Source organism: Chelmon rostratus, chromosome 18 (assembly GCF_017976325.1).
Source record: "Chelmon rostratus isolate fCheRos1 chromosome 18, fCheRos1.pri, whole genome shotgun sequence".
Classification (NCBI taxonomy): Eukaryota; Metazoa; Chordata; class Actinopteri; order Chaetodontiformes; family Chaetodontidae; genus Chelmon; species Chelmon rostratus.
Window position 1 is genome coordinate 9,658,038 of NC_055675.1, and position 12,585 is coordinate 9,670,622.

General features: G+C 44.0%; 2 protein-coding genes across 4 annotated transcripts in view; one reads left to right on the forward strand and one right to left on the reverse strand.

The window, feature by feature from the left end:
* LOC121621621 (disheveled-associated activator of morphogenesis 1-like) overlaps nucleotides 1–2,424 on the forward strand; it is a 49,002-nt gene extending 46,578 nt beyond the window's left edge. For both annotated transcript variants that reach the window (XM_041958128.1, XM_041958130.1), the window contains one exon: nucleotides 959–2,424. In XM_041958128.1, coding sequence (XP_041814062.1) covers nucleotides 959–1,171 — 213 coding nt within the window. In that variant the 3' untranslated portion in view covers nucleotides 1,172–2,424. The remainder of the gene's footprint in view (nucleotides 1–958) is intronic.
* A 78-nt stretch (nucleotides 2,425–2,502) lies between these two features.
* Nucleotides 2,503–12,220, reverse strand: LOC121621622 (trans-L-3-hydroxyproline dehydratase). 2 transcript variants are annotated; one of them, XM_041958131.1, is made up of 6 exons: nucleotides 12,055–12,220; nucleotides 5,159–5,643; nucleotides 4,914–5,083; nucleotides 4,668–4,790; nucleotides 4,400–4,537; nucleotides 2,503–3,154 (listed from the first exon to the last, which is right to left on the reverse strand). In XM_041958131.1, exons 2-6 carry the CDS (start codon nucleotides 5,634–5,636, stop codon nucleotides 3,029–3,031), a joined length of 1,035 nt encoding a protein of 344 aa, XP_041814065.1. In that variant the 5' UTR covers nucleotides 5,637–5,643; nucleotides 12,055–12,220; the 3' UTR covers nucleotides 2,503–3,028. The 2 variants fall into 2 exon arrangements, with proteins under 2 accessions (XP_041814065.1, XP_041814066.1); XM_041958132.1 differs by lacking the exon at nucleotides 5,159–5,643.
* Nucleotides 12,221–12,585: the final 365 nt, after the last annotated feature.

A 12,585-nucleotide genomic window follows, 5' to 3' on the forward strand; every position in this document is an offset into this window, starting at 1 on the left:
TATTCTAGAAGTCAGACTACATGACTTTTCAAAGAAGATTAATTACACAAAATAACCAATAAAATGACCCTTTGATTAATTTAGTGCACTCAGGTTCTGCTGCTACAGCCTCAGTTTGTCTGTGTTTTATTACAAAGTACACATTGTAAAGATAGTACACAGTGTCGATTTTACAGAAATTGAGAAGAGAGAGAGAAATGGGAAATGAGATGCAACAAAAGTCCTGGAACAGTGTCAAACTGGGGCCGCTGTGAACACATGGTTGGCATCTCAAACTCGTAGGAGGCCCTGCTGATGTCTTTAAAGTAATTTACTCAAGAGAATCTCGTGAATTGAAGGGAAATTCAATTTGCCGTTATCTTGTAATACCCAGTTGGGGCCACAGTGGCCTCTGTTAGGCAGTTACATTGTCTTGCTTGAAAGGAATAGTTTGACGTTGTGAGAAATACTTTTATTGGCTTTCTTGCAGAGTGTTAGATGAGAAGACCGATACCACTGTGATATCTTCAATGTAATGCTTCAGCCAGCAGCAGCTTAGCTTAGCACAAAGGCTGGAAACAAGGAGAGAGCCATCTTGCCTCTCTCTGAAGGCCACAGAATCCACCTGTCAGCACCTCTAAGGCTCACTAATTATCACGTCATATCTTGTTTGTTTAATCCATTGAAAATCTGAGGTGTAAAAATGGAATTTGTGAACCCAGCCAAGAAATAGCTTCTGGGGTGTTGACAGATTGTGTTACCCTTTGACAGTGCCAGGCTACCTGCATCCTGTCTTTATGCTAAGCTAAGCTAAGAGGCAGCTGGCTGCAGCTCAGATTTAGAATGGTATCAATCTTCTCAACAAAGGCAAACATGGAAAACGTGCATATCCCAAAATGGCAACTTTTTTTTAAAGGTCAATAATTTAAGAGGGAATTCTTTACTTGAAGTAAAATAATTTCTGTTTCTGTGTCACCAGCTGAAAGAGCAGAGGGAGAAGGAGCGAAAGGCCCGGAAAGCGAAGGCAAACGGGGAGGACGACGGCGGCGAGTTTGACGACTTGGTGTCAGCACTGCGATCAGGCGAGGTCTTTGACAAGGACTTGTCCAAGATGAAACGCAACCGCAAGCGCATCAACAGCCAGACCACGGACTCGAGCAGAGAGCGACCGGTCACAAAGCTCAACTTCTAAGCGGGGTTGAGGTCATCGTCCCCGCTCCCCCCCGCTCATCATTAGTTTCCCTCGGGGTCAAACTGACATCCACATTCCTCTGCACCCTCCTCCGCTCCCACCCAGCTCGGCTTCATCGCTGCAGAGCCACACACAGCACAACATGTTTTACACCTTTCATCCTCTGAGATTTAGATGTTAAACGGAGCAGAAGCCAAAACTTGTTATTAACGACCAAATCAGATAATTCCCCACCGGAGGGTCAGTTTGGTCAGATGTTTGGAGCAGAATGTTATTTCCCACTGGAGAAGAATTTCCTTCCAGGCATAAGAGATGCTCACAGTGGTTTGATAGGAACCCGTTCTGTGCTGTTTTTGTACGTCAGAATCTATGCACAGATGTGCAGCTAGCAGACTCCTTCAGGGCTTGATGCTCGAACCAAACAGGAAGATGATTCCATTAAAAACACAAGGGGCCATTTTGTACGGACCGCTTTCTTAGATCGAGAGGGGCTGCTTTCACAAGCCTGAATTGTCCAAGAGATGGTTTTTGAAGAAAGACTGAATCTGAGCTTTGCCTTGACGCTGCCGCTCTCTTGCAGTCAGAAGCATCACAGGACCGAGACGCTGCGTTGTTTGACTGACGTGGTTTCCACTGCAAGTGACGCAGCTGAGAGGCAGAGGCTTCTTTTCTATTCCTCATTATTGACGTGCAGCATTTATGTATCTGATCACTGTATGTTTTATTTGAACTCTTTCCTGTTAAGAGCTGGCCTTAACGCTGTTGATTTTAATTGTTGAGTGGGTACTCTCAAAGGCCTGGGCCTAATCTGCAATTTCTCAACAAGTGTGGACACTCATGTCATAGATTACATGTATCTATATATAAGGTTGCGTGCTTGTTACACATGCACATATAAATTCATAATTACTATGCTAAATGCCATTAAAACCATACCCAATAGATGCAATATACTTGTTTTCCCCCTCTGAAGGGAGTGTCCTCCTTTAGGTTCTTAATAGATGAAACGTTTTCTGTGCACTGGCTGGATTTACACTAGAGAAGAAAAAAAAAAGCTTCAACTCTCTGTGATCTACATGTGATGTCTTTATTCTTCTAGAAAACATCACATGTGGATGTGAAACCTTTTAATTTTAATTTGTCCCCTCAGCTGTGTGAATCCATCCAGTGTCAAACACCTCCATTGGACTTTTATAATTTAAATATTGCCTTCCATTGTAAAATGACCTGATGATAATAAATGGGAGAAAACAGTTATGAGTTTTTTTTAATCAGTTAACAAGCATGTGCACTGAAAAGAATTCTTATGCAGCATTTACTCTGGGTTAAAAACTAGTTTATTTGCACCAGTGGACAGAGAAATGAAGGAAGAATCCGTTTCTGTTTAGCTTTTAACTTCAATGGCCCTGATAGCAGCCAGGCTCATAGTGCCATCTAGTGGTCAGCATTTGCTACTGTACAGAATACCCGCTCCCCCTGACTCTCTTACATGTACCAAGTTCTGATGTTACAATCTGCAAATGTTTGCACTCTAATGTGAAGTCAGCAAATCGATTTTTAACAGCTCTTTAAACTCAATGAAAACGAAATGAAAAAAGGAAATCACATTATTTGCTTTACTATTTACTTTGCTAATGCATAGTTGACATCATAATTAATCTATTTCTTAAACCAGGTTAGTCCTCATGAATGGTGGATAATTCCACCCACAGTGAAATTAAAACATTATTTCTTCATTTACTGGTCAGGTTAAATCAGGCCATAATTAACTCTTACAAAGAACACGGCTTATGGATCCAATATCTTGGAGTGCTATTTTACGTATAACCATGTTTCAAAACAAAATGTAATTGAGGCTCACTTCAGAAGAAAACCGTGTGTCAGCTTGTCATCTGGCTCCTGCACGAAGTGTGAAACTCCGGTATAGAAAGCTCTGCCGGCGACTTCCACCACGACAGCCTTGAAGTCTCCACACTTGGTCTCCTGAACAGAAAGAACGGGATAAAATCACAAACACCTCTGTGAACGGAGGTTTGTACATTGTTTTTTCTTTGTTAAAGACAAAACCTCATCATTGCAGCCTCATCACTTAAGTCACTTCCGATGGAAAAAAAATAATATTCCATGTGTCACCAGGATAAGAAAAGCTGTTGTTTTGCACTACACCAACAGAAGGTTATGTTTAACAGTTCACACTGCAGGAGGGTAAAAGTCTCTCAGGTGGACTTTGTATAATAGCAGTTTCTTCAATAACTGACCCCAGCTGTGATTTCAAATAAAACTCATTTATATTAACAACATGTAACATGTCAAACATATTTTGCAGTCACTAATTAATGTCAATCCACCTGTTAATTTAAGTCTCGATGATCTAATGTTTTAGTTTAACACAGTGACAGCTGAGCCTGTTATAGCAACTTCACCATCCTAAAAATAAAACAGTATAAAGAAAATCTATTTTCAGGTGGATTTGCCTTTTAAAGTAATGTAAATGTGAAAATATGTCTTTCGTTCAGTATCACAAATCTCTTCGGTGCTTTTGAAAAAAAGCACAGTTCACAGTGTTTCTGCAGTGTTTCAGAACAAACTCTTCACACAGTGTTATCTGTGAAAGGTACAACGTGTAAGATATGGCCAAAACATGAACTAACATCAGAATGTGAAGAGGTTACAGCTCTGACATTACGTCTGAGACGTCCATGTATTGTGATATCTACTGAAGCAGCTAGTTGTGGCACAGCTAGTAGCTACAGCAAAGAGATAGCAGTTACTCTGGTGATTTGTGAGTGACCTTTGGCAGGCGGCCAGTTCTTACATGTTACATCTTTAAACAGACTGATTCCAGCTGAGGAGACAAACAGACGGACTTTATCTCAAAGAGCTCTGGACCTTTGGTTGATGACACGTTGGGACTGTGACAGTCAACTCATAAACCTTTAACTATCAACATCTTATCAACACATATACTCACAGTCTCCTCTTCTGTCCGTGGCTGCAGGCTATTCAGAGTTAAACATAGCAGCTATTTATTAATGTTACTTCATATTAGAATATTCAAAGTTGTTTACTCTGCATTCATTTATTACACTAAATATACTATGTAACTGCATTACTGTTTGTTATTGTATTACCAGGGCTTTAAATGGGAGTCTTTAACACATTGTTACTCATTTTATTAGTGAGTTTCTAAGCTGGCCCCAAGCCTGACGCAGCGTCCAACTGTGGTACCTCGACAGCTTTCCCAGTGAACTGGGATCCGGTGGCTCCACTCTGAAACATCCTGGTCTGGTTCAGCTGGATGAGACCCTTGTGATGCTGGAGAGCCACTCGTGCTGTAACGCCAGAACCAGTGGGGCTTCGGTCCACCTGTTTAAACCAGGTAACGAGTGGTAACACAGACAAACCAGACAGCTAGTGTCTGCTCTGTACTTTTTATCCTCGGCGAAGTGTGAAATGACGAGGTGGTATTTTATCAGGGCCAGGATCAGTAAAATACCTGAGCATCAGCGAACACACAGATGTTGGCAGTGGCATCAGAGGAATAACTATCTTTGCCATCGGTGAGGATGGTGCCATAGAGAAAGGCCAGATCATCACTGGTTGGATGGTGCAACTTCACCTGGGGGAGAAAATGGGGCTGTTGACCAAAGGTTTACATCATCACCGTCATCACTACCTCTACCGTTGCGTTACTCTGCATCTGCGTTGTGACTTAGCACAGGTCACAGAGTGATCTTCTTACCTGAGATTTGACAGCCTTGGTCACCGCCGTGGCTGCGTCCACCAGATCTCGAGTCGTGGACTTGGTCACATCCAAGCCAAACCTCCGGGCGTCCACAAAGGCGTAGAAGGCTCCTCCGTAGCTGATGTCGACCGTCACGTCACCATACCCTTCCACTGTCACCATCACATCTGGAGAAAGGTCATTTAGTCAGTACTGCGGGTTAAAGAAACACAAACACCTGAGAGCAGTTTTGAGTGTCTTACCTGTAGCAAACGCAAACGCCGGCACACTGAGAAACCTCACTCCTCCTGTTACACCATCAGAGTACTCAACAAACACCTTCACCAGACCGCAGGGACAGTGTATGTTCACTTGGGTCTCTGGTGACTGTGGCTCTTTCACCAGTTTGTAGTCCACGGCGAGGCGTCCCAGTGCAATGACGGCGTGTCCGCACATGGTGCTGTACCCCTCGTTGTGCATGAACAGCACCCCCAGATCGGCCTCAGGCATCTCGCTGTCCACAATCAGCGCCCCGTACATGTCATAGTGTCCCCGCGGCTCGTACATCAGCAGCCTCCTGAGGTGGTCCAGATGCTCCCGGACGTAGCGCCGTTTGGACAGCAGGCTGTCACCTTTGACCTCCGGGTAGCCGCTGAGGACAACCCGTAAAGGCTCTCCACCCGTGTGCATGTCCACCACTGAGAGCTCGTCTCCCTCGTGAGGTGGAAGCTGCATTTCCATCGCAGCGCTAATTTAAACACAACACCAAAGTACAGACATGTCGACCCTACACAGTTCATAATCATAGATCCTTTGAAAATCTCTGCAGTCTAATGCAACAGACCTGCAATAAATCCTATAATCTGTTAAGAACCAGATCCAATGACCTGAGCTTTAAACATCTGAAATGTACAGTATACAGTATAAAATAAATAAAACCCTTCTGTGTTCATGCCCTTAAGGGTCATTATAATAACAATAATAATAATTATTTAGTTATTTTGTTGTAATAATTATTCATTACGCAAATGATAAGCAAATGTCTATGGCAGGCATGTCAAAGTGATTCCATAAAGGGCCGTGTGGCTGCAGGTTTTTGGTCTAACCAAGGAGGAGCACACCTGGCTGGAATCAATTAATCAGCGGATCTCAGTCTTCAGCTGATAACTAAGTGATCCCTTGATGTTGATTGGTTGGCCTGGTGTGCTCCTCCTTGGTTGGAACAAAAACCTGCAGCCACACGGCCCTTTATGGAATCAGTTTTACATGCCTGGTCTATGGGATCATAACCACAGTATATCTGTGACCCTGATATGCCTCTTTAACAAAAACCCTGTTCCACTGAACAAAATTAGCTGACGTGTCATGTGCGTCAGTGTTTCATGACGCAGGCTTTCTGGAAAACCTGCCAGTTTGAATTAAACCTCTGTGGAAATGAACAACTTGGGGGTGGAGAATGAACAACACACACACACACACACACATTTAAACACTTTCATAGGTGCTGAGCATTCATGACAACATTCATGATTTATGATTTACCATCACAATGAAATGATACGTTTGAGAGGCAGATCACACAGAAGCGACGTTGTTGCGCTTGACTGTTGTGTCCTTTGTGGCATCCACACTGATTTCAGACCAGCTGATGAGAAGCCGCCCCTTAATTCAAAGGCTAGACTTGAACATTGAGGTGAAGTTTTTGATGTGTGGCTGTCACAATGCTCCGGACAATCACAACCTTATTCATTAAACACTTTGTCAAAGCTGCGCCTTTAAATCTGACCACCTTTCTGTGGATTTCTGGCATCATGTCAAGGATCGTTATGGACCAGGAAGAAGAGAAATTCTTATTTCTGCAAAGCTTTTATTAACCCATTTAATCCCAAATTTTTCCCACAGAGCTCCCACAGAAAAGGCTAGTAAAGTATGTTAACATAAAGATAGGACATTGGTACACATCATGTTTAAGGTGTCTAGTATTGATATATGCATTTGCAATTACTCAACTTTGTTTAATGTGGTCATAGAACTCACAAAGGTGACACCAGGAACAATAGTGACCGGTGGGATAACCCATTGTATCTACATGCTAATACACGTAGGCTAACTGTTCTTTTGCTGAATTAATTTTGAAAGTACTGTTTAATGTTTGGAGGTCTAAAAAGTTGAGGCCACCTTTGTCATAGTATTCATTATCACTGATTTTTTTAACATAGTGAGTTTTATTAAAGAGCATTTGTGTTTTTGTTGACGCCAAGCGATAAGGCAGCACAGATGAGCCGGGATATGCCTTCAGCTTTAGTTAATAAAATTCTGCCCCTCAAAGTTAAATCCCTTTGCAGCCATTGATTAAGCTTTTTCTGAGTTTTGTCGATAACAGGGGCGACACTGCACATATTTCATTGAGACCCTTTATTATTTCAATATCTGCTGGAAATGCATTGATAGATCATTCAGTAACATTTTTATAGCCTTAGAAATTCAATTCAATTCAAGATTCAAGAGTCTTTATTGTCATTGCGCATGTCAATGAAATTTTCATTGCAACCCCCATGTTAGGAACAGATGGTAAGAAAGATAAGAAGACTAGAAAGAATAAAATTAAGATAACTACAATAAAATAAAATAAACCAGCATGCAATAAAAATATTCGTAAAGCAATTAAAAATATACCAGAATGAAAATATACTAAGGCAATAAAATATACTAAACAATAAACAATGAAATATGGAAGTGAAATGTGCAAACAGAATAAAATATACAGCAGAATAAAATATACACAGTGAAATGTACCAACAGAATAAAAAAAAATACACAGTGATATGTACCAACAGAATAAAATATACCAGTGGACAATAAAATATGCCAATGAAAATGAAATGTGCCAATATACTAAAATGCATATAATTAGTTAAGTATATGTGTGGACCTAAAAGTTAAGTACACAGAAGGTGCAGGTGGAGGTGTAGGTGTAAAGTGCGGTGTGCAGTGGTTCACGTTCTTACAGTCTCTCACTCCAGTGGGGGGCTGCTGGGGGTGATAGCTCTAACAGCTCTGGGGAAGAAGCTGTCCCTCAGTCTGTTAGTGGTGGTGCGGATGTTCCTGTACCGCTTTCCTGATGGAAGCGGTACAAACAGTCTGTGGCCCGGATGGCTGGGGTCTGTGGCGATGGATCTCGCCCTCTTCCTGACCCGGCCTTCATATATAGAGTCTAGGTCAGGGAGGGGGCAGCCCACGATGCCCTGTGCAGTTTTAACCACCCGTGCCAGTTGTTTCCTCTCCTGTGCCGTGCAGCTGCCATACCACACTGTCACACTGAGGCAGAGGATGCTTTCAATTGTGGCCCTGTAGAAATTGACGAGCAACCGAGGGGAGAGTCCAGCTCGTTTCAGTTTCCTGAGGAAGAAGAGCCTTTGTTGTGCCTTCTCACCAGGCGGGAGGTGTTCATGGACCAGGAGAGGTCAGATGTGATGTGGAGGCCCAGGAACCTGATGTTGTCCACACGCTCCACCACTTCTCCGTCCATGCGGAGGGGGGCGTGATCAGTCTTCCTGGACCTCCTGAAGTCCACAATGACCCCCTGGTCTTCCCTGTGTTCAGCACCAGGTTGTTGGCTGAACACCACTGGGTGAGCTGGCGTATCTCCTCTATGTAGTGCACATATGTCAAACTGATTCCATAAAGGGCCGTGTGGCTGCAGGTTTTAGTTCCAACCAAGGAGGAGCACACCAGGCCAACCAATCAACATCAAGGAATCACTTAGTTATCAGCTGAAGACTGAGATCAGCTGATTTATTGATTCCAGCCAGGTGTGCTCCTCCTTGGTTGGAATGAAAACCTGCAGCCACACGGCCCTTTATGGAATCAGTTTGACATGCCTGATGTAGTGGGTCTCGTTGTTATCTGAGATGAGACCCACTACTGTAGTGTCGTCCGCAAACTTCACGACTGTGTTGGTGGGGTGGATGGCAGCACAGTCGTGAGTAAACAGGGTGAAGAGGGCCGGGCTGAGCACACAACCCTGTGGCGTGCCCGTGCTGAGGACCAGAGGGGATGATGTGATGTTCCCTATTCTCACCACCTGAGGCCTGTTGGTGAGAAAGTCTCTGATCCAGTGGAACAGAGACGCAGGCAGACCCACTGCGTGTAGCTTCAGCGCCAGCTTGTCTGGGATGACTGTGTTAAAAGCTGAGCTAAAGTCTACAAATAGCATCCTGACATAGGTGTTGGGCTGCTGCAGGTGGGTCAGGGCTGTGTGCAGGGTGATGGAGACAGCATCCTCTGTGGACCAATTCCCTCTGTAGGCGAACTGAAGGCTGTCTAGGTCCGAGGGGTTGAAGTCTCTGATGTACCTGAGAATAATCCGCTCAAAGCACTTCATGATTACCGGGGTCAGAGCAACAGGCCGGTAGTCATTCAGGCAGGTGATGGATGTCTTCTTCGGTACCGGAATGATGGTGGAGGACTTGAGGCACTCAGGAACCATAGACAGCTGCAGGGACAGGCTGAAAATGTCCAGGAACACTCCTGCTAGCTGGTCAGCGCATGTCCTCAAAGCCTTGCCTGACACCTTATCCGGTCCTGCAGCTCTGCGGGTGTTGATCCTCCTCAGGGTGGATGTCACCTGGTGCTGCTGCAGGATGAGGGGCTGGTGCTGCTCCTCCAGCCGGGGTAGGTGTGCAACTTCTCTGTTGCCTGATGTGTCGAAGCGGGCAAAGAAGCTGTTTAAGGTGTCAGGCAAGGTGGGGTCGTGGCTGGCGAGCTGAGTGTTCGGCTTGTAGTCCGTTATGGTTCTGATGCCTCTCCACATGTTCTGGGGGTTGTTGTTCTTGAAGTGATCTTCAATTTTGTTTTTGTACTGGAGCTTGGCCTGCTTGATTCCTTTCTTCAGCTCTGCTCGAGCCCTGCTATAAGCCAGCCTGTCACCAGCTCTGTAGGCAGTATCCCGGGCTTTCAGCAGGGACCGCACTGTGCTGTCCAGCCATGGTTTCTGGTTGGGAAACACTGTGATGGTCTTGACTGGGAGGACAGCATCAGTGCAGAACTGAACATAGGACAATACAGATGATGTGTACTCCTCAAGGTCTGCCTCTTCTCTGAACACAGTCCAGTCTGTCAGCTCAAAGCAGTCCTGAAGTGCAGAGCAGGCCTCTTAGTCCATATCTGTACTGTCCTGGTGGTCGGCTTTGTTCTGCAGGCCAGAGGCTTGTAGGCAGGAATGAGTTTAACTGAGATGTGGTCTGACATGCCCAGGTGTGGAGCTGCTACAGCCTTGTAAGCAGCAGGGATGTTGCAGTAAACTTGGTCCAAAATGTTACTGTCTCTGGTAGGAAACTTTATGTACTTGTGAAATTTGGGAAACACCGCCTTCAGTTCAACGTGATTAAAGTCCCCCGCCACAATCACGGCCGCCTCCGGGTTGTCGTTCATCTTCTTAGCATTAGCCCGCGGTGGGATGTAAGCGGCCACAATAACGTTTAGGGCGTGTGTGAAGTCCGAACTGTACTCCAAAGTTCCACAGTTCAGACCTGCTGTACTGTGTCAGACCAGTAGAGAAGTAAAAGTGGAAACGAGTAAAAACAAACAAACAAAAACGTAAACACGGGAGCTACGAGCGGCTGCGTCTGCACGCGCCGCCATCTTGGAAATAGCTTTTGGAAACTTTTTTACGGTCACTATTGCAGACTTCAGGTAACAATAATAGTGAAAAGGAATATGGAGAAATATCCCTTTATTAAATGCAATTGGATAAAAGTTGAGAAAATATTTTGATACAGGCCAATGTGATTTAATGCATCTGTTAGAAGGCCAAATAGCCTGTAGAGACATTTTATTGTTGTTAGTCTTCATTCCAGAGACATGCTTTGACTTGAATTAGGGCTGGGCGATATGGCCTAAAAAAAAAAATCTCCGATTTTTTCACAAAAAATCCCGATTCACGATTTAAATCGATTTTTTTTTCACCCCCTACCTAAAATCAATTTGCAGATGACAAAGAAATAGTTCAAAACAAGTTTCAATTTTATTTTGTTTAAAGTCTCCCTTCTGGGGTTTAAGTTACATAAACAAGCCACAATAAAGAGATGGCAAGCCCTCCTACCATCGTAAACAGTGACAATGTAACTTTTCAGTGAGCTTTATCTAGTTTCAAAATGACACAATGCACTCTAAAACCAACTTGAAAAAATAAAACATAAAATAAAGTGCAAACAAAACTCTCAGCTTATGAAGTGCACCGTTAAACTGCATCACTCTGCTGGACTGCAGATCGGTTGTCGCGGAGTAGAACGGAACTTCTTCCAGCTCCGTAGCGATCCTTTGGCGTGTACTGTTATACAGCTGAGGCAAGGCAACTTCAGAAAAATGTTTGCGGCCTGGTAGCACGTACCTGGGGTCCAAAACCTTCAGCAGGTGAATAAATCGCGGCTTTTCCACGGTGTATATGGGCACCATATCTCTCGTAATATACATCGCGACTGCATCCGTGACAGCTTTCCACCGGGCTCCTTTCTTATCATACGGGATACAGTTTGTCAATGTTTCCAATACGGTAGTTTGTTATTTTGGTGACGGTGCTTGGGCTGCCGCGGTCTTGATCCATTCGTATGGAGCAACACCTCTCCCACTCGGCAGCATGCTTCTGTTTGTGGTGCTGCAGTAAAGTGGTCGTACTGCTACCTTTTGTAGCGACAGCCTTTAAACAGACTTTGCAGCGAGGTGCTGTTTGTTCAGTGTCTGACGCCACAAAGCCGAACCAATTCCAAATCATAGAAGTTATCTTTCCTTTCTTCGGGGTGAGATCTGCACCGCTCGCCGCCATGTTGTTTGTGTATCAAGCACGGGGGTCGGGGGCGCGCGCACTCTGAACTACGGGAGTCCAGCAGGCAGGCGTTGGTGGCGGATGTTGATAAGAAAATCGATTTTCATGAAAACAAATCGAGATTAAGTACAAATTCGAATTAATCGATAAAATCGATTTATCGCCCAGCCCTAACTTGAATATATCTATTTTTTTTTTACAACTTCATTCATACAAGTCACTAACAGCGGCACAACGCTATGAATGTTTTCTAAATAAACACACTAAAAAGGAAGCATAAATCAGTCGTTAGAACAGCTTTCACACTATTTGAGTAGGATTATTACAGATACTTACAGAACTTTTTAAAAACTTTTGCGGTCTCCAAGAGAGGTGAACGGGGAATTGAGCGAAAATTCGTTGCCGGACTCTGTAAGAAAACGCTGCAGGAGGTCAGAGCTCACTGAATTAACTCCAAAAACTAATTGATGTTCACCATCACGCAATTCTCCATCGATGTCCTCTGTCCGTTCATCCGTCTATTAATCCTTTCTTCTGCGTTTACTCATCAGTTTGCAACGACACTAAAATGACATTAGCGCCACCTGGTGTTCTGGAGTGCTGCACGCATGACACGTTCAATATACTGTAAACCTATATGCATCATTTGTTTGTTTGTTTTTTTTAATGAAAGTCCATATTTTTGGAGTTTCTTGAACTTGCTTTGAGCGGTGGAAATAATTTACATGCTATTATTTCCATATCTGAATGTTAAACTCTGCAGGGCAAACAAACTGTTTTATTGCATGTTGTTCCCTCTCCACGTTTCCTGTCTGATACTACAGTTGGAGCAAAATCAGTTGGATTTGGAGGCTCAAACCTTTTCTT

What these genes read in the sequence shown, in the direction of transcription:
- LOC121621622 (XM_041958131.1), bottom strand. Translation starts at nt 5,636, where the DNA reads ATGGAAATGCAGCTTCCACCTCACGAGGGAGACGAGCTCTCAGTGGTG. An exon ending in CCAAGGCTGTCAAATCTCAG is followed by an intron (nt 4,791 to 4,913) that starts GTAAGAAGATCA and finishes TTTCTCCCCCAG; the next exon opens with GTGAAGTTGCACCATCCAAC. An exon ending in GTGTGTTCGCTGATGCTCAG is followed by an intron (nt 4,538 to 4,667) that starts GTATTTTACTGA and finishes TGGTTTAAACAG; the next exon opens with GTGGACCGAAGCCCCACTGG.